This window comes from Hippoglossus hippoglossus, chromosome 4 (assembly GCF_009819705.1).
Source record: "Hippoglossus hippoglossus isolate fHipHip1 chromosome 4, fHipHip1.pri, whole genome shotgun sequence".
Lineage (NCBI taxonomy): Eukaryota > Metazoa > Chordata > Actinopteri > Pleuronectiformes > Pleuronectidae > Hippoglossus > Hippoglossus hippoglossus.
In genome coordinates, this window is record NC_047154.1 from 21,197,010 (window position 1) to 21,217,658 (window position 20,649).

At 41.6% G+C, this 20,649-nt stretch overlaps 1 protein-coding gene and 1 long non-coding RNA gene across 15 annotated transcripts in view; one reads left to right on the forward strand and one right to left on the reverse strand.

Moving 5' to 3' along the window:
- Window positions 1-458: 458 nt before the first annotated feature.
- LOC117760798 lies at window positions 459-990 on the reverse strand. Its single transcript, XR_004613734.1, has 3 exons — window positions 956-990; window positions 675-801; window positions 459-511 (listed from the first exon to the last, which is right to left on the reverse strand). It is a non-coding gene; the product is annotated as an uncharacterized LOC117760798 (long non-coding RNA).
- A 6,055-nt stretch (window positions 991-7,045) lies between these two features.
- Window positions 7,046-20,649, forward strand: part of sgip1a (SH3GL interacting endocytic adaptor 1a) — a 65,486-nt gene continuing 51,882 nt past the window's right edge. For 5 of the 14 annotated variants that reach the window (XM_034584093.1, XM_034584104.1, XM_034584103.1 and 2 more), the window contains exons 1-2: window positions 7,048-7,260; window positions 11,230-11,274. In XM_034584093.1, the coding sequence (XP_034439984.1) occupies window positions 7,218-7,260; window positions 11,230-11,274 (88 nt within the window). In that variant the 5' untranslated portion in view covers window positions 7,048-7,217. Of the gene's footprint in view, window positions 7,261-10,201; window positions 10,409-11,229; window positions 11,275-20,649 lie in introns of those variants that run through there. The other 9 variants (XM_034584092.1, XM_034584101.1, XM_034584100.1 and 6 more) reach the window with 5 other exon arrangements.

Sequence of the window (20,649 nt, forward strand, 5' to 3'; positions counted from 1 at the left end):
AGGGAATGGGAAAGATTTGTTGGCTGTGCAGCTTAACGAATCTGTGTATTTTACCAAACTAAAAATGAATCCAAAATGGCACCGGTCACCAACTGTGACTCAAGGTGAGGCCACTGAACTGCTTAATATCTTTGTCGTGTTACTTCCACACAACCAGGACTAAATGAATAAATTGATACATTTGTATTTTTTGACAAACACTTCCCGTCCCTGTTCATTCTGCATAAAAACAAAACTATTGAAACTTCTCTTTACAGAAACAAGAAGGTGCAAACATGTGTCTGTACTCCAACCCAGCCTGCCCCTCCCCTTTGGATTAATATTACAAAATTAAAGGATTTTCAGGAGTTATATACAAGTGGAGGCACAGAGCCCATCCTTACCCAGGAGGTCATAGGAAGTGATGGCGATGCGAGTTGGGGCACTGGAGGGACATATAGGTTTGTTAAATCCAGATATTTGAACTTCTTCCCAATCAATGACAGGGCTTTGTCCACCTGCCGCTGCGTACCTGCAGAGAGAGACCACTCAGTTAGTTTAGGTGCAGTCCAAAACAAGTTTCTGTGACATGATCTGCTGTTTTTCTCCCACTGACAATCTGGTTTCCTGCCATCCCAACCCCTTCCCATCCCAACGACATGAGTTGAAGTGAAGACGTGGTCAGCCTCACTCACCCTCTATGTGACAGATCTGGAAGTCCTGGGTGTAAGGCAGGGTGGAGATGTAGATCTTTGCACCAGAGTTTTGCTTGATGAAACTCACGAATCTTCCCTGATTGCCGATTAACCGCCCGACAAGTTGCTGGTGCAGGAAGACACGCAGATGAGATGTGACACATCAAAAGGACCATTCATTAATACAAAACAACAAGAACGTAACAAACACCAAGTGTAAAGGGATCATGTCACAATGAAGAGGTATGTTTTTTTTAATCCTGTCAGTTGTCCTGACTCACCTTTGGCACCTGGATCTCCCAGATGATGAGCTCAGAGCTCGAGGAGGCAGCATGGTTGCTCTGGCTTTCGCCAGTACCCATAGTGCAGTCACTCTCCATTGGGTCCATACTATTAATATCAGTCTGGACACACACACATACATACACAGACAATAATCAGTAACCATCACCTTTACCAGCGTGTAACCAGTGTGACTTGGGCCGTTTTATTTTGCCTAAGTCCAAAGACAATGTGACTTAGGCAATTTTACAAGCTTTTTCAGAATGATCAAACATTTGTGACTGTACACCACAAAGGGTTGAAATGTTTTTCCTTTTTGGTAGGAGATGCACTTGATAATTCTGACACCAATCAGGCCTCATCCCCTCAAAATGACAATGAGGCAGTCGTTGAAGAGATGAAGCAGCATGTACCAGGCCAAGACTGTTTCAGATGGAGCAGACCATACCTTAAACACTCCTGTTGATGTTGTTGAAGATGCCAAGCAGACACATCCACACCATGAAGAGGAATAAATGACTTAGGCAAATTTCTGAACATGCCTTTGTGACTCTGGATGGTCTTTGACCTTTGATCGCTTATGATATCATAAGCGATCAAAGGACTCATAGGGTATAGTCTGGATCCCTTATGATGTCATAAGCGATCCAGGCTATACCCCATGAGTCCTTTGAAGGTGTGATCTAAGACCATCCAGAGTCACAAAGGCATGTTCAAAAATGTGCCTAAGTAATTTATTCCTCTTATGTTACATAATTGACAGACATTGTAATTAGTATGTCAATAGTCATCTATTTTCATAACCTTTTTGAGTGAAATTATTAATAATTAAATTCAGCATTCATATTGTTATGACCCAACTTGTCCAGGCTGCAGTATGACAAGGGAAACAGTCAGATAGCTATTAAATGAAGTTAGTGAATTTATTTGTAATAATAATACAATTTAGATAATTTCAAAATAGTGAAAATATCACAAAGGTTATTTTATATTCAATTCCTGCTAATAGATCCATTTCAAATAAATCTCATACACTGAAAATCACAATTTAGGCCATCAGAGTTAATTGCACAGACAGTAGGTGATAGACAGCATGGTGATAAAAGGCAATACTATAGTATTGTCACCGATTTTCATTTCTATTTATTATGTCTATTATTCATGTTTTAGTAATATTTGGAAACTAGACTGTAACTAACAGGATTTATGGACGGGTTACATATAAGATAAAGAAATTAATATATTATTCTTACTTGTTTATTAGTGAAGTGTTTTTCTGCTTCAAAATGCCTTCACTACAGCTCATAGGGAGTGGAAAGGTGCAAGGTCTACACCTTGCACCTTTGCATCAAAGTCTGGATGGTCTTTGACCTTTGATCGCTTATGATATCATAAGCGATCAAAGGACTCATAGGGTATAGTCCGGATCCCTTATGATGTCATAAGCGATCCAGACTATACCCCATGAGTCCTTTGAAGGTGTGATCTAAGACCATCCAGAGTCACAAAGGCATGTTCAAAAATTTGCCTAAGTCATTTATTCCTCTTATGTTACATAATTGACAGACATTGTAATTAGTATGTCAATAGTCATCTATTTTCATAACCTTTTTGAGTGAAATTATTAATAATTAAATTCAGCATTCATATTGTTATGACCCAACTTGTCCAGGCTGCAGTATGACAAGGGAAACAGTCAGATAGCTATTAAATGAAGTTTAATACAATTTAGATAATTTCAAAATAGTGAAAATATCACAAAGGTTATTTTATATTCAATTCCTGCTAATAGATCCATTTCAAATAAATCTCATACACTGAAAATCACAATTTAGGCCATCAGAGTTAATTGCACAGACAGTAGGTGATAGACAGTATGGTGATAAAAGGCAATACTATAGTATTGTCACCGATTTTCATTTCTATTTATTATGTCTATTATTCATGTTTAAGTAATATTTGGAAACTAGACTGTAACTAACAGGATTTATGGATGGGTTACATATAAGATAAATATATCTTATATAGAAATATATAGAAATTAATATATTATTCTTACCTGTTTAGTGAAGTGTTTTTCTGCTTCAAAATGCCTTCACTACAGCTCATAGGGAGTGGAAAGGTGCAAGGTCTACACCTTGCACCTTTGCATCAAAGTCTGGATGGTCTTTGACCTTTGATCGCTTATGATATCATAAGCGATCAAAGGACTCATAGGGTATAGTCTGGATCCCTTATGATGTCATAAGCGATCCAGGCTATACCCCATGAGTCCTTTGAAGGTGTGATCTAAGACCATCCAGAGTCACAAAGGCATGTTCAAAAATGTGCCTAAGTCATTTATTCCTCTTATGTTACATAATTGACAGACATTGTAATTAGTATGTCAATAGTCATCTATTTTCATAACCTTTTTGAGTGAAATTATTAATAATTAAATTCAGCATTCATATTGTTATGACCCAACTTGTCCAGGCTGCAGTATGACAAGGGAAACAGTCAGATAGCTATTAAATGAAGTTAGTGAATTTATTTGTAATAATAATATAATTTAGATAATTTCAAAATAGTGAAAAAATATCACAAAGGTTATTTTATATTCAATTCCTGCTAATAGATCCATTTCAAATAAATCTCATACACTGAAAATCACAATTTAGGCCATCAGAGTTAATTGCACAGACAGTAGGTGATAGACAGTATGGTGATAAAAGGCAATACTATAGTATTGTCACCAATTTTCATTTCTATTTATTATGTCTATTATTCATGGTTAAGTAATATTTGGAAACTAGACTGTAACTAACAGGATTTATGGATGGGTTACATATAAGATAAATATATCTTATATAGAAATATATAGAAATTAATATATTATTCTTACCTGTTTAGTGAAGTGTTTTTCTACTTCAAAATGCCTTCACTACAGCTCATAGGGAGTGGAAAGGTGCAAGGTCTACACCTTGCACCTTTGCATCAAAGGTGTTCCTTTACACCAAAGGCGTTTCTTTACATCAAAGGCGTTCCTTTACCTTCCCTTTTTCCTTTACTTGGGAGCCACATTGATGTCATAGATTTCTGACTGTTATACTGATTGATGCAGTATATAATTGATAATTGATTCTTTTTTGGGAGAAGCAGATCCAGTAGATGGCGGTAATGCACCTTGACGTTGGGATCCACCTGCCACTAAACCGAACAAAGAAGTTTATAATTTTTTGTTTGCTCAACCAATTGTGCCTCAATTGTGATCAGTCTCCAACGATAAACTTTAAATAACAAATGTATCTGTATTTGCAGCATATGTTGCATTTCTACATTTTCTGCATTTATTTGATTGTGTTTCAGGAACAACAGCAGCACTTTGGTCAACTCTGGTTGTTTTTAAATTTGCTTTATAAATAAACTTCATTTGATTTGAGACTTAGAACTCTAAGGATGTCTGATCTAATGAGTGGGCCACATGGCTTCCATAGTAGTAGCCAGTCAGATTTACCTTCAAGCCTCAGTGTACTCTCACTTGGGCACCTTATGATGCTAAGACGCACAACTGAGGTTATATCCCTAACATCTGCTGGTGGCCTCCTGCTAACATTCATGGGTTCATGGTTTTTTACCAGGGCAAGAGAAACCACAGACGCCATTGCTTTCCGTTTGTTTGTTTGCGAAAATGTCAAAATAAACCACACAAAACGTGACGCCAGCCTGGACAATGGAGTTATTCCCTGCGTAGGATTCACTACTCTGGTTTTTTGATTGTGAGTTTGTATTCTTTTGAATGAAGGAGGACTACCTCGGTTCACCTCAGACTGCTAAGAGCCGCAAAACAAAACCTTTTTTGTTCCTTGCTGCATTAAAGGAGCCTGTCGTCTATAATTAGGGCCCGAGCACCGACGGTGGGAGGCCCTATTGAAATTGAAAGGATTATTATTATTATTCAGGCAAAAGAAGCGGCTTTTTGAGGGCTTCAACATGCTAAAACATATTCTAAAGTTTGCAGTATTTAGAAAGTGGTGAAAATTTACGTATTCTGGAGTATTTGGAAATGGGGGGCGTGGCAAAATGGCTCAACAGCGCCCCCTGGAACGCAGCCCCTAGGTTTCTCTTTGACCGATCTTCACAAAAATTGTAGCCCAGGTGTGTCATGACCAGACAAACAAAAAAGTCTCAAGGGGCATTATGAAAAACGCAACAGGAAGCCCGCCATTTTGCATTTAGTGGCCATTTTGGCCACATTCCACATTTTTACTTTGACGTACTTGTCTCAGGGCTTTCATCTGACTTGCACTACGATTGGCCAACATGTACAAAAATCTATAGGGACATGTGTCTTTTCATAACAAACAAATAACCCTAACCCTTTACTTTGACGTACTTGTCGTACGGCTTTCATCAGATCAACTTCATATTGAGGTGAGTGTCATCTAAACAAGATGGAGACATAAACTACCTCGGTATATTTGATTTCATCACACGGTGTGACCGTGGCGTGGCATCAGAGTTTGATTACACGCCATCAAAACATGAGGTTCTGTATCTCGGACATATTTGATCCAATCGAGTCCAAACTAGACATGTAAGACAAGAGTCCCCGCCTGATGACATCTACACAGAAATCATGACTTAAAATCACAGCGCCACCTGCTGGCTACAGGAAGTGACATGTTTTATACTTTGATGAACTGCTCCTGGCTGCTTTACAATATACAGCTCAAAAGAGCTCAGTCAAATCATTGGATCATGGTCAGAATTGTGACATTTCTTCAAACCGTGTAAACATTGAGGTGCGGCGAAGGTTCATCCTTCGCCAAAGGAGACGATGTTGTCATAACTCCAGTGTGCATTGTCCTATCACCGCCAAACTTCTGTCTCATGATCAGAGACCAAGCCTGAACAGCTCTATGTGTCAATATTTCCTCAGTGTCATAGCGCCACCTACTGATTCCCCATGAAACAGGAAGAACTTTGTGAATCCACTCTGCATTATCCAACCGGCCCCCAAATGCTGACCTATAATCACAATCCTGACCTGCACAGCTCCATATATTAATATTAGTGCAGGGTCATAGCGCCACCTACTGATCAGTGTGATAATTAAGTTGTTGTAACATTGTCCAATTGACACAAAATTGCTCACGCTACATCAGAGCCCCTACTTGAACAGATCTTTTAGTCTGTATGTAATAATAGTGATGGCGCCACCTACTGGCACCAGGAAGTAAGCTTTGTTTTACAACTATCATTCGATTTACATAAAATTTTCACCGTGTGATGTGCAATTGATAGCGTGGACCGTAATGCGCAATTAGCAGGCAAGGATCGACATCGCGTGCTGGACGCAGGAAGTGAAGCGTTTGTCCTTGCCGCAGTGCGCAAAACGCATGCAACGCAGAGACGTGCGCTTGGTCAATGATCGCTCTCTCCACTAACCGCAACAGGCTTCAAAATGCCTGTGCTCGGGCCCGTTGGTGCTATAACGTAGCCCTAGTTGATATTGTGTTATTGTCCAACCCTAACCACATGTCATATCTAGCATTCTAGTTAATAATGTTCTACCTTAAATTTTAAGAAAATAACATGTAATCACATTTATTTGTCCAAAACATTCTAACATTCAATTATTTTAGGGGTTTTCTGCATATTTAAGTGCAAATGTTCTGCATAGATATATAGAGTATAGCTTTGCTTATGCATATTCAAACTTTTGGGATTTTTGGACACACATTACTGTTACAAACGTTTGGCATAAATGCAGAATAACAACATTTAAAAACCTATAACATGTACAAGGGGTTTTGAAATTGCTAGGCGCTATAGAAATAAAGTTTATCATGAAGTACAGTTTTTTGCATTTGTCCACTGTTGGTGCTGCAGAGTTTGTACTTGATGTGATAAATCCATTCATAATGTGCACAGATGTGTGTCTGCCTGTGCTGCAGTGAAGGACATGTTGACCTTCAGTGCCCGACTTGTCTGGACTTACTGTGCCACATTACTATTCTCCACAAGTTGTGTGTGTAGTCATGTGTGTGCCTTCGCCTGTGCACTTGCAGTTGTAAATGTATGCGCCGGTGCCAGCATCAGTGTACGTGCATATGTCCTCTGAGCAGCTGTGTCAGGGAGCGTCCTTGGTTATCAGCCATCCTCGTCTCCCTCTTCTCTTTTTCTGCGGCACCCCCTTCGTCTTCCATCCGCTCCTCTCCCTTCTCATCCGTGTCTGGCTGGAGTGAGACCAGTGGGGGTACACGGAGAGGTCTGTAAATGGCTGAGGAGCTGTGCACAGGCTGGTTTCGCATCATCGCAGGTACAGTAAAACACCTTTCTTTAAAAACAGTACACGACCTCCTCAGCAGTGAGGAGGTCATACTTCTGAGATTAGCCTAAATATTAAATCAATTGTTTTTTAACCTGTGCCACATGACCTGTGTGTCACAGGATAAGTAGTTTTGGCTGTGGCCGCAGTGTTTTAATGGCATTTGAATTCAAATGTTCAAATTAAAGTAACATACTGTAGCATAGTAAATCTGTTTTGCATCTGAATTTTATTAATTTAAATTAGGGGTTCAGTATCTTACCCACTCAGGCATACAGAATGGGGAGACTGGGATCAAACAGCTGACCTTCTGGTTAGTGAACGATCCGCTTTACATCCTGAGCCACAGCCGCCACAACCCACTGACTTAGAAACCAGTATAGCAGTGGAGAATATCACAAGCAGTGTCAATGGAAACTTTAAATCTCTTTAAGGAAATTCTTAACATAAAATATTAATATGGAAATATAGAAATGTTTTTATCCAATCAAAAAACTGGTCTAAATATGTTTTCGACAGGACACCAGCTTTGTTTTGGTATGTACCTATAAAGTACCTATACAGTATAAAATGTCATTATTATTCTCAAGGCCTTGAAATCGGGTAAAGAGTACGGTTAGTGTCATTTTTTATATTAAAGAGGAACAATCATGTCATATTTAAGTGGTGTCATTGCCTTCGTGATGCCACAGGTTCAGTTGTCTCCTGAATAATGTGCTTAAGGTGCTTTCACATAACAGTACACAGCCAAATTATTATTTCCATGGAGGTATTTTGCAGTATTATTCATAAATAATATTGGATTTTGACAATATCAGCATGCACATGAATGTATGGTGATAAATGACACCTTCATCCTGTATGTTGTGCTGAGGATGCCCCCTTATCTACAATTGGACAGATATTAGGCGTGATTGTCTGTTCCTCTGACACAAGTTTTTCTTTATTCAGGCTACTTCACTCCCGCAGCTCCAAAACAGAGCTTAAAGGGCATTAGGCTTTATTTAGCAAATCCCCCTCACTTCCTCCTCCCTTATTCTTCACTCCTCCACTAGCTGGAAAGGCAGCATTTGTCAACCGCATCACTAATCACAATGCGTGCCTCTATGTTTGTAGTAAATGACCAGACATCAGCCTATTACCTCACAGGAATGCTGATTACAGTGTATTGAATGTATCACAGTACAATGTATAAGTAGATTTTACCTCCTCAGCTGTGAGGCCTCAACAACAGCACAATGATATGCATATCTGTCATTATTCTCAGTGAACACTAGGTGGCAGGAGAAGATGCTGATGGTCTTGCAGCCAATGGGAAGTGAGGAATGAGATCATGTAGAAGAAAATGGAAGAATGGGAAACAGAGATGCACAGAGAAAAGAAAAGATGAGGTAGATGTGAAGACAAAAGAAGGGGATGTACCAGAAGAATAAAAAAGAGGGGTGGCGGCAGGGGGTCACTGTAAACACAGCTTTGGCATGAGCAGGATGAAGGAAAAACAAGGGGGAAGGGGGTTAATGCAAGGGGCAGAGTATGAGGGTGGGGACCCCCTCCTCGGCAGCATCTGCTGGGTGTTAAGACAGAGGAGCTGGGCAAGAGAGGACAGAGGGATGAAAAGAGGGAGGAGGCGAGTGGCACAATGAAGCACATGGAGGCCGCTTGACGGAAATAACGGGGTGAAAACAAGAAAAATGAGGGAGTCAGTGAAAGAATGCATGACTGTGGGCATGAAGAGCCACACGGCCGGGTCTGGTTAAAGCATGACCGAAGACAGATGGACGGAGAGATGGAGGAAGAGATCATTATTTGTTCCTATGCTGGGAAGTTAGGTCACCAAAAATGATTGTATGCACCATTGGCATTCCGAATATACAGTGTTCATGTACGTCTGCATTAATCTACAATTATTATTTTCTATTTTTTATTTTCTTATTGGACACATTAGTCTGAAAACTGTTTTAAGGCATCTGCTGTCTGAAAATATGAGATGAAATACATTCTTTGAACCAGGACTGAAGTTTAGTTCTTGCAGTTTGGTTACTTAGAGATTACAGAGTCTCTGTGAGTAATATAGAGATAAAATGCACGATAAACAACTCTCAGGTGGAAGTTTAGAGGAATATAAAGTTCCTCTCTATTGACATATCTGACATATTTGGAATACAGAAGAAACTTGGACATGGATTTCCCAAAATCGACCCAATACAAGGTCCCATCACAAAATAATTGCTATTTCTTAAAAAATGCAAAACACCGACCTAAATAATTAAGTATGTGTAACAGTTTGTTAGTTTGTAATTTGTTTCTGTTCAAAGCCTCCAACCTGAACCTCCCACGTGTCCCCTGTCTGCGACAATAAACTAAACTGAACTAATATATGAGCGACATACTCAAAACAGCCCACACAATTCTCAGAGAGCAGAATACTACTGGGATTTCTATGATCACCACGACAACTAAAAACAATTAAAAAAAAAAATTCCCATTCATTTTCAGGCTGCTCTCATTCAGTTTTCGTAGGAAATACTACGAAAACTTATGCACTAGAATTCGTTATCATTATTTTTGTATATTTGCTTAATTGTGAGTCTCATCTTCCTCATCTCCCTTATATATGTATACATATATAAATATATGTATATATATATATATATAGAAAATCAACACACACACACACACGTTTCTCTATAGTTGTGTGGACACTCATTGACATAATACAGTCCCTAGCCCCTAACCTTAGCACACACACACACGCACACACACACACACACACACTCAGAGGAGGGGGGCTGGCCCTGACATCGTGGTCCTTACTGCTCGTTGGCTGCAGCTGTGGCCGCGTTGCCATGACGTCACACGGATCGATGCGGTGGGAACGCGCGGACACGGGAGGGAGGGAGGGGGGGAGAGAGAGAGACTGAGTGAATCCACACCGATACTTCGAGGAGGGAGGGAGGGAGGGAGGGACGCAGAAAGAGTCGGTGCACGAGAGGGAAGACATATTCAGTTCAGTTGTGTGTGCGCGCGTGTGTGTGTTGGAGGGTCGTCAACATGCGTGCGTGCACACACCTGCACGTTATTCTCTCCACCAGCTTATAATTGATGTCACTCACCGCTCGACACACTGCACTGACATAAGGTAGGCTGCAGTGTGTTTGTGTGTGTGTGTGTGTGTCTGTGTGTATATACATGTCTGTTGGCCTCTTTCCTTGCCTCAGTTTGTGTATGTAAGTGTGTGTGTGCGCGTGTGTTGTGTGTGTTCACAGTCGCTTGTCAAGAGAGGGAGAGAGAGAGAGGGAGAGAGAGAGAGAGAGGTCACTAAAACGCAAAACGAGTTTCTCCTCCTGGGCCACAGTGTCAGGAGATTCAAGCTTGGGGGCCATGTGACTGCACAGAGACCTGCGGGGATTGGCTGAGGCCACGTGTGACGTCAGCCAAGTGCCTCCGCCCCTTCAAGCACCCCCCCTCCTCAGCCCTCCCTCCCTCCCAAACACACACACACTCCTCCTCCCTCCCTCCCTCCCTCTCTCTCTCTCTCTCTCTCTCTCTCTCTCTATCCTGCCTCCTTTATTTATTTATTTTCCTCCTCTCAGTTTTCCCCCCACCTCTCAGCATCCTCAGCTGAGCGTGTAGGTTAGAGCAGCAGCAGCAGCATCCTCCATGGCTAAAGCCCCAGCTCTGATCAGCAGCTAGGCCTGGCTATAGGACCCGTACCCCTCCTCTCTCTCTCTCCTCTCTCTGTCTACCTCTCTCCACATCTCTCCCTCCTGGGCTAGTTGACAGGCGACGTCTGGCTGGGGAGGGGGGGGTGGGGGGGTGACGAAGGCTCACTGTTAGCCAGGGCGTTAGCCGGCCATCCATTCTACTGTATCTCTCTGGTAATCGGGGGCTTCTTCTCCATCTCTCCCTCTCTCTCTCCCCCGCCCCCCCTCCCACACCTCCTGCAACTCTCATTTCCAGGCTCATTGGAGATAGAGGAATGCAAATCTGCAACCATGATGGAAGGTAAGAATATTTTTCATTATCATGTTGTCCCCTTTTCTGCTGTAAATCAGGGTAATCCTCCTTTATGTCCTTGTCCTACAGCGGCTCATCTGCTAGAAAGCATGCATGTGTGTGTGTGCGTGTGTGTGTCTGTGTGTGTGTGTTTTGGAGCTTCAAATGTCATAAGCTGTCCTGCTATTTTGAGGACATACATTCCAGTGACTTGCATGCTATTCCGAGGAAAAGGCCACAGCCACTGAATGTCTATCCACAGAGGCACAATGGCGAGGCTAATTGAACCGTGTGTACCTTTTGTGAGTGAGTGAGTGTGTGTGTGTATGTGTGTGTGTGCATATGTCTGAGTACCACCCCCCCCCTTCTCCCGCTTCCCATTGTAAAGGATTATTTGGATTTATTGTGCAGGAGGGCTTATGTGCCCAGCTGGCTCACTTGTATGTATTCTCTTTGTATGTTGTACTTCGAAACACAGTCTCTCACACACACACACACACACTATCTGCTCTACCATCCAGCCCCTAGATTTGGTGCGTTCATGTGCACTTCTCTACCCACCCGTGGTCGGACTGATCCCCGTGTGTCAGGTTGAGCGTATTGAGCAAACGGAACATTGACGGTTCTTTTTAATATCATGTCCCTTTAACTGATGACATCATCAGGGGGGGGGAGGCCAGTGATGGAGGGATGAATCCCTACAGCTCTGCAGCTGGCACGCAAAATCCCTCATCCTTCCATCCATCCATTCATTCATCCCTCTACCCATCCGTCATTTTCACAGTGCAGCTCTCGTCTTTGACCGTTTCATACTCGGATCCTGTTTTAATTCCCAACGTGACAACCGCAACCACATGTTTACCTTTTTTGAAACGGCCTTGACTTATGTAAGCTTTCACGTGCATTTCTCCAGGAAGTGAAAATAGGTTTAACATAACTTGAAATATCACTTCCTGATTGTTTACCCCCTGTAGTTAAGTGTATTTACTTTTTACATCATTATGTTTTCGTTCATGTTTCCAAAAGGCCAGATGATGCTGTCATTCAGGCCCGTTTACTCCAGTGCAGCTGATAATTGAGCTCCATGCCAGTGTGTGCGCTGCTCAGGAAGAGTCTAATTAGATGGTTGTCTGCTTGTTTGTGTGTCTGTGTTTGGACATGATCAATGTTATTGGGGCCTCTTCAGGTCTTGTGGTTTCTTATTATGCTGTTTAACAGTGGCCAGTTCTTTTAAAGTTAGGAATGGGCTAGTGCTCATGTTTTAATTATGAAGGGATATGAGAGTATTAGATATTTAGGATTTTCCAGTAGTTTTAAGTGGAGTGATTTCAGCAGTAACTTCCAGCCACATTTAATCCACTTTAGCTTATAAGTCTGGTGCTTGTTTCAGTATAGATGCATTGGGGGGTGCTGTTATGTTTGCTTAGCCAACATTTCTAAGTTTTACAGAAGGGGCAGTAAAGATATCGTGACATTTCATTTAAATTAAAAAAAAACAAAGACTAATTCAGTCGCTCAAACTTCATAGGGTTGTAAGGTTCAAATGACACAGCGCCAAACTGTCCAGTTAAATGAATAAAGAATTGATACCAAAAGGAAGAAAAATGCCAAACATTCAAATAGGGAGTTCTTAGCTCAACCCTTTGAAAACTGATGATTCAACAACAATGGCTATGCATGAATGTCAGATAACGGTGTATCAAATTGCTCGGCTTCTGTGTCACCCTGACTGTCTGGAGCAGCTTTTAGAATCGTAACAGCATCACTCTTTGTCACTTGCACATCATTATGCAAACTGCTCAGTCGGTTATAGTTGAGACAAAACCCCCGATACATTTGGCTGCACCCTTTCTGTCCTTGTCATAGTTGGGAACAGAGCCGGGATGTCTAATAAGCTCATGTTGACTGAGCAGGTACAGATGAACACTAGATAATTATGAATATTGCATCTCTCTGTGTGATAATAACCGACAGCACAATAGCTTGAAGTTAATGATTGACACAAGGTGACAGATTTAGTGTTTTCCCTGTTTTATTAGTATTTGTGGTACAGTATAGCTGTTTTCAGATATGAATTAGTCTTTCACATATGAAGAACGCAGCAGGAGACTGTTCACGTGGTCAGAACATTCAGGCAAAGGGATGGCGTCTGGGTATAACATGAAGGAGGCAGGAGGTGCTGTTTAACTTCTGATGCTGAAATCGCATGTTTGTGTGTACAGCACATCAACACTGGTGTTGGCCCTTATCACCTAAAGCTCTCGAATCTCATTGTCTTACCAAGTTGACATCTTCGTCTTCCTCATCTTCTACGTCTCTGGATTTCAGTAGAGGAGTTGGGAGGAAAAGTTTTGGAAAATGTCTGGAGCAACTGACCCGGACATTTGCGTTCTTACATACAGCCCCTCTGGAAAACTTCAGCAAAATGAATTCAGTTCATGTCTGAAAGCACCTTATGTGACGTGCCTTGATGTGTGTGATGTGATGAGTCTATTTTTGAGCTTTGTAGATTCCAGACAATCACTTTTTTCTGTCCATCGTTGAGAGCACTGCAGTACACAAACCTCATGGTTCGGTTTTATGCAGAATTAGAGCTGCAGTGTGGCACAGACAAAGTACACTAACAGAACAGATTGCTCCTGCAGTAAATAAGGATTCCACAACTTCACCTTAACAGTAATACACGATAAGCTAATCTAAAGCTCCTCCTCCACCCCTGCAAGTGTGCTGTCCTGTCATCGTCTGCTTTTGTCACGAGCCAAGTTGTTAGGTAACAGTGACGAGGAGGAAAAAAAAGAAAAGAAAGACAGACCGTCTGCAAACAGCTTCTCCCTCCACTGGCATGGCTAACGCAGGCTTAGCATGGACTGTGTGAGGGCAGGATTACAGTCAGGTGTTAAAATTGGATGCTAATCCTTGTTAGCTCTGCTTTTTAAAGCTACATACCACGGCCAGCATGGCTGTCCCTGGGTAACGCTCAGGGTCAACACACAGGGTGATGACTTAATTTTAACCCCACACAGACACAGAGGCTTCACCTAGTATCAAGGGTGCCAGTCACCATCAGGCAATTTACCATCAGTCAAACCAAAACTCAATCAATCAATCACCCTCTCCCCCTGTATAAATCAACATAATATTACTTGATAATATCTTTCAAATTTCCTGGTTTTACTACACATGGGATTATTGGTTCTGTGGGATGTAGTGTATCCGTCGTTGTGAGGCAGTAACAAATCTCCTGTTTGCTTTTCTGTACTCAAGAGAGCTCGCACTTGCGTGGTGGTTGTTTCAAAAGTGACTCACTCATCTCTCCTCAAGGCAAATGTGCCGTGTAGCATGGGATTCCTAATCTTGTTGGACTTTTGAGGATAGGAGCTGTAAGCAGGGGGATCAGACATCATCAAGGCCACTGTGAAATTCAACAGATACCATTTTTAACTGTATAAGAACAGTATACCTGTTATATACTCCTCAAATCAGTGATGACTATCAAAAAACAGAAAGTAAGCAAAACTGAATAGGCATTGAGGTTCTGGTTGAGGAATTTTTTCCTGTGGATTATTCCTGGTCCCCGGAGGATGAACCGTGAAGCTTAGTGACCCTCTGACCTTATAGTGCTACCATCAAGCCAACACATGCCCTTGTACACAAGAAACGGCCTTAAAATACAGTATGTAGCCAGCTAACACAACATTTTCTCCTGCTCCCTATAGTGGCTTAACATTTTAGTATTTGTGTTCACTGTCCAGCCCTAAATGTAAACTTCATACGCAAAATATCTCATCTCAACCTTATTTATAGATTCTTATATAACTTTGCTGAGCACGTTTATATTCCCATGGGATAAACCCTTTTGATTTTAATTACCCCTTGGCATTTCCTGCAGCATCGCTATCAGGAGAATGTTAACAATGCACTGATGAGGCTCCAGGTTTAGCAGAATTAGCATGTTGTTGTTGTCAGGACGGCTTCAGTGTGTTGTCAGGATGTTGTTGACTCCATCCAACAGTTCTGTGGGCTGCAATAAGCAGTGCAGACTCGTGAAGGCCTGCAGGCTCGTAGTCCTGTTAATCCCAGTTACTCGCTGTAGGAATCACACTGTCACAGTGAGATCCAGGACTTAAGCATTTGACTGGCTGAGACCTGGATAAACCCTCGACTGGAATGCTGCGGAGCAAAGGGCAGAGAGGACACCAGGCCATATGCTTGGCTCCACCGCTCTGCTGTAAAGGTCTCTCAACCTGACTTCATATGTAATGATAACATTATGATTGCTTGCTTCGCTTATTAGGGTCTAGTTGAAGGGGGGGTACCAAAATACCAAATGAATTGAAATTGAATTGGTTTTGCAGTGATAACAAATCGAGCTCTGTCTGTTTCAGCTCATGGCAAACAAGCATGCAGGGCCATCAATACTGACTCAGCTTTTCAGAATTATCTCATCATAAAAGATGAAGTCTCGTAAATGAGTTGTAATGAAAGCATAGTGAGATTAATTTAGAATAACCTGAGTTCATGGTCGTGTGTCAGCACTGGGACCCTATCTTATTATCAAGTTTGGCATAACAGGCTTATATTTATATTGAGAGACATTAAACCTCATGAATGTTGAAAGACCTGAGTCAGAAGATGGTTTGCTTTTTAAGTGATAGCAACATCATACGGACTGTGCAAAGCATACAGATATTATACATTTGCATTATAAGTAGAGCCCAGACGATCGGTTTCCTTTCACAGACAAATCAATATCTGTATTTATTTGTGCGGATATGCTCCGATTTTACATCTTTAGTAACAATGCAGAAAAGATATAAACTTTTACATAAAAATGTTTCTTTTCTTAATTCAAGTTCTATAGATTTGGGTTTTATTTGCGCTTTCCTTTTATTTGTCGATATTTATGATGAAATGTATGTTTAAATTGTAACATAATATTAATTACATTTCTTCGTCATAAGAGTTGGTCTTAGGAAGTTTAATATCGTTATCAGCCCCCAAAATCCATATTGCTCGAGCTCTAATGGACAAGATTTTATTTCCACTAACTAAACTCCCTCAAACAAAAAGTAATAACACTACCTTGTTAGATATGGATGGCATCATTATCTGTGTTATTGTAGAGTTGAAGTCATAACACTTGGCTGGATTGTGGAATTAATGTTTTGTTTAATCACTAACATGCAGCAGTTATAAGCCAAACACTGTGACATTGATTACTACAAAAACAGCTCCCTATTGCATGATGAAGCCTTGGAGAAGGATCAGTATTGTCAGAATGTCTCCGGTCAACTTGATTCCCTATTTACCATTACATCCAACAGGCTCTAACTCTCCCTTTAAGAGACCGCCATATGGTTTCCAGAGTAATGACAGCGAGGCTGACTCATGTCTGTTTAGGTAATGAATGACCTGAGCAGAGGCTCCCAAGTGCAAACTTTCATTGATTTCTGAATAAACAGGTATTTAGGGTTGTTAGGATGAGCACAAAAACATAAACGATGACAGCCAGATGTGTGCCAGGCGTATAGCGCTGTTGTGGAAACATAATGATAATTATTTCCTCCTGAAGCCTTTTGTACAAGGATCGCTACACCGCCTCATATCACAGACCCAAATGAGTAATTGCATGTACTGCCATTGGCCCAAACGCATAACTTGTGTGGGCTGGTGCATCAGAAGCAGCCTTCAGTAGCCTCGGAGAACTTTTATGATGGAACATCTGTGAATGTGAAATCCAAAATGCAGAATTGCGCATCCCTGCCATGTTTGAGTCACAGTTTTAATCAATATTTATTTTCGTATCACTCTTATCTGACCCACTTTACTCAACCATTTACTTATCATAGCAAATAAAAGCTGTATACATTCAGCATGATAACTAACAACTAATAAAAACCAAAACGTACAAATTGTGATTTAAAAACTACCTAAAATGACAGAAATCATATTTCGGAATAATGTATTTGAGGTGTACTGGGTCCATGTCCCATTCACTAACATAGAGGAGGTGGGATTTTTGACCTCAACTGTAGCCAGCCACTGTGGGGGTGATTAAAATGCTTTGTCTTCACTTTTGAGGAGCTGTCATGTCGTCCATCTTTATACACAGTTTAAATTGCCAGTGCAGATGTGTTTTTCCACAGAACAATTAAAATAGTTTAATAGTACAAGTTTGTAAACAGGATGGGGAGGTGATAGACGAGGCTTCATCTGTACATATTCTGAGATGTGACAAGCCTGAGTCACTGGCTTTCCCTAATATTAACACAAGAGTGTGCACGGATGCTAATATGACAGACAATGCTGCCACGAAAAACGTGTGCATGTGTACGTCTCTTTGGTTATCAGAGTGTGGCAGACATAGAGGACAGCTCATTGTCGAATGTGTCGCAGTGGAGCGGGTCCAGTGTGGCTGTGCTTGACAGAGAGTTTGACAAAGACCCAAGTTAACTTTGCCACAGCGAAGACGCGCAGGGACAGAGAGCCAGGAGAGGAGGCGGTGCAGGGAGAGGAGGCGGAAATGAGTCCATTTGTTCTTGGTCGTACTTTTCCTAGCACCACATTCATTCATTGGACACAGCAGCACAACATCCTCACAACAGCACATTCGAATTCCATCTTGTTCTTTGCAGACACACACACACACACACACACACACACACACACACACACACACACACACACACACACACACACACACACACACACACACACACACACACACACACACACACACACACACACACACACACACACACAAAGGCAAGCTTATGTAATGACACCCAGGATTCCGAGCCAGATGAACAGGCATGTTTGTGTAATTCACTGTCAGCTGGGGGAAGTTGAGGTTCTCCTCCAGTGTAATCAAACTGTTTCCTTGAATGACCAATTCATTGAATCCAGATTCAGTGAAAAAATATCAGATAAATACAACAGCAGCTTAAACTGCTTAAGGTATTTGTGTGCTTAGATCAGGCTTTGAAGAAGGAGACAAGTTAATAAATGAAAAGCACTGCACAATTAACCTGTTAATACTCTTTGACTTAATAATGTTTACTGTAATTGTTCCGTCTGATCTCCCCTTCAGTGTTGTCCTGGTTTATTTATACTGAAATGTTCCACAGTGCACAGCAACAACAAACAGGAAGTAGCACAGACTCTGAACCAACAGGGTGTGGATGGTGTTTTCGGTCTGACAGGGCCCACACAGAGATTAGGGGAGCCTGCTGTCAAAACAGTAGGAGATTTGCCATCATAATCTTAAAGATCTAAAAAGATGTTGCAGTGTTGTGACTGCTGCTGCAACCCCGTCCCCGTCCCTGTGTGTTCATGTCGCGTGGTTCATGACAGTAAAGGAGCAGAGTCTCTGTTGGCTCCATCAACAAGCAGAATTCAGATGAGAACCGATGAAATGTAGATCTTTTGTGATGTTGCGTACAAGGAAGATATGTTGTGGATGTTGTGATGTGCTGCATCGTCTGTGTGTCACACACGCATCACAAGGATGTGTTCAGGTCACAGCGTAGATCCGTTCTGAGCCTAACACCATGGATTACAAAGCCCTAGTGTATCTCTTTCTTTCAGTCCCGGGACACAAACACTCAAAAAGTTTAATAATAGTGTCTTTTACGGAATCCGTGGTGGAGCAGGTAGGGGAGCAATCCACAGTACCCAATGAGAGGCAAGCGGGACAAACGAGACACAGGAAAAAGCTCGGGGATGATGAGTGTAGTGTACGATATGATTCCGGATGAAACGGGTAAACAAAACGAGGAGTGGTTGGCATAGAGGAGTAGATGAAGTGAGTCAAAATGTCCAAGTGGCGTTGCGTGAGAAGGGGAGAGATACATGGAGAGCAGCAATTCGTGTCAGAGCCCTGGAGGGAGAGGGCTAGACAAATAGATAAAGAGGGAGGGGAGAGGGGGCAGCTGTCATTACGAAAAGCCTGTATTTTGGTAAGTCACTTCCTTGTTTGTGGCTCATCAGCTCATGTGGTGGGACGAGTGATTTAGTATTCGGTAGGACACACAGGAGCTCATACCTCCATCAGGACTAACACCCTATCTCGCCATGTTTAAAGTAAGTGGTGAAAGAATCTGGGTTGCAATGGGTTCTTCCACGGGTCATCACTTCAGGAAATGTCATGGAAACAGGCTCAGTAGTTTTTGAGTAATCCTGCAGACAGCTGACAAATGGCAAAGAATAACCTCATTGCAGAGAAATAAACAGAGGTGGTTGCACAGACTTGGTTTCCTAGCTTTTATTTTGTTTTCTTGCAATTCTAACCCTACCCCAACTTTTTTGCAGTGTTGCAGCCTTAAAGCTTATTTGATTCAACATATTTACGCACGTTACAGAGGGAATTATCACAAATAGTGATGAAGTTTAGATTTGCCAATAGCGCTGTGGCCCCTGTGCCAATTTGACAGTAGCTAGCAGCTCAACATGGAAAGGCCTGCTCTCTGTTGAGGACTTTTCATCACCACCTTCTACACCTGCGGATTTAACCGAATATGTCGGAGAGGGATGAAACAGAGGTTTTTTGGAGTGAAGCCATAGGTTCGAGCCAGCAGAGCATTTTCACTGGATGTCACTGAGTGCAGAATGAGTCATAGAACATTTGGAACCATTTTACTGGAAGAGAAACGAAAGGGAGAAGAGACTTTGATGTGAAATCACTACGATATTGGTTTATTGATGCATTTTGTTTGGCAAATAAGCAAGAAACTAATAATTAACACAAGGGCACAGGATTAAAGCTGGCAACCTTTTTTTTATTTATTTCATGGTTGTGTTTCTTATGTCTCCACTTCTTGAGTGTATAAAGAGAAACAAATAACTATTGTTCATTGTCATTGATAAATTGATTTGTGGCGATGTCCAGGTAGAAGCTTGACATCAGTGAAATCATGATAGCTATTGTATTTACCCATTCATCCTCAGCCTTGATTAGTGAGGGATATTTTCCCTCTTAAACACATCAGTGCTTGAACAAAGGTGACCATGACCCTGGTCTTTAGCCATGTTTCGACTGTGTGTTCTGACCACAGGGACCAAGGTCTAAATTAAGTTCCATGGAAATCTTTTTACCCCCCAAACAGGCCATGCTTGGGGGGTAGGACTTTATGAAAGGATACTTTGGGGTGGGGCTTGGGTTGGTTGAGTGCTCCAACCCTTTAGTTCAGCTGGCTAATCTCAGCATTGGCTGGTAGAATCTGTTTCCTTACTTTAAGTAGCATTTCAGGTATTTTGAATATGCTTTGTTATGAGTGTCCTTGTACCTATGCCACCAGGTTGTGATCACCATTGTTGATGTTGCTCATCTAAACAATTGAATAATGATGGTTTGGTTTATTGTTCTCACTGATGGTTTTCACTCTA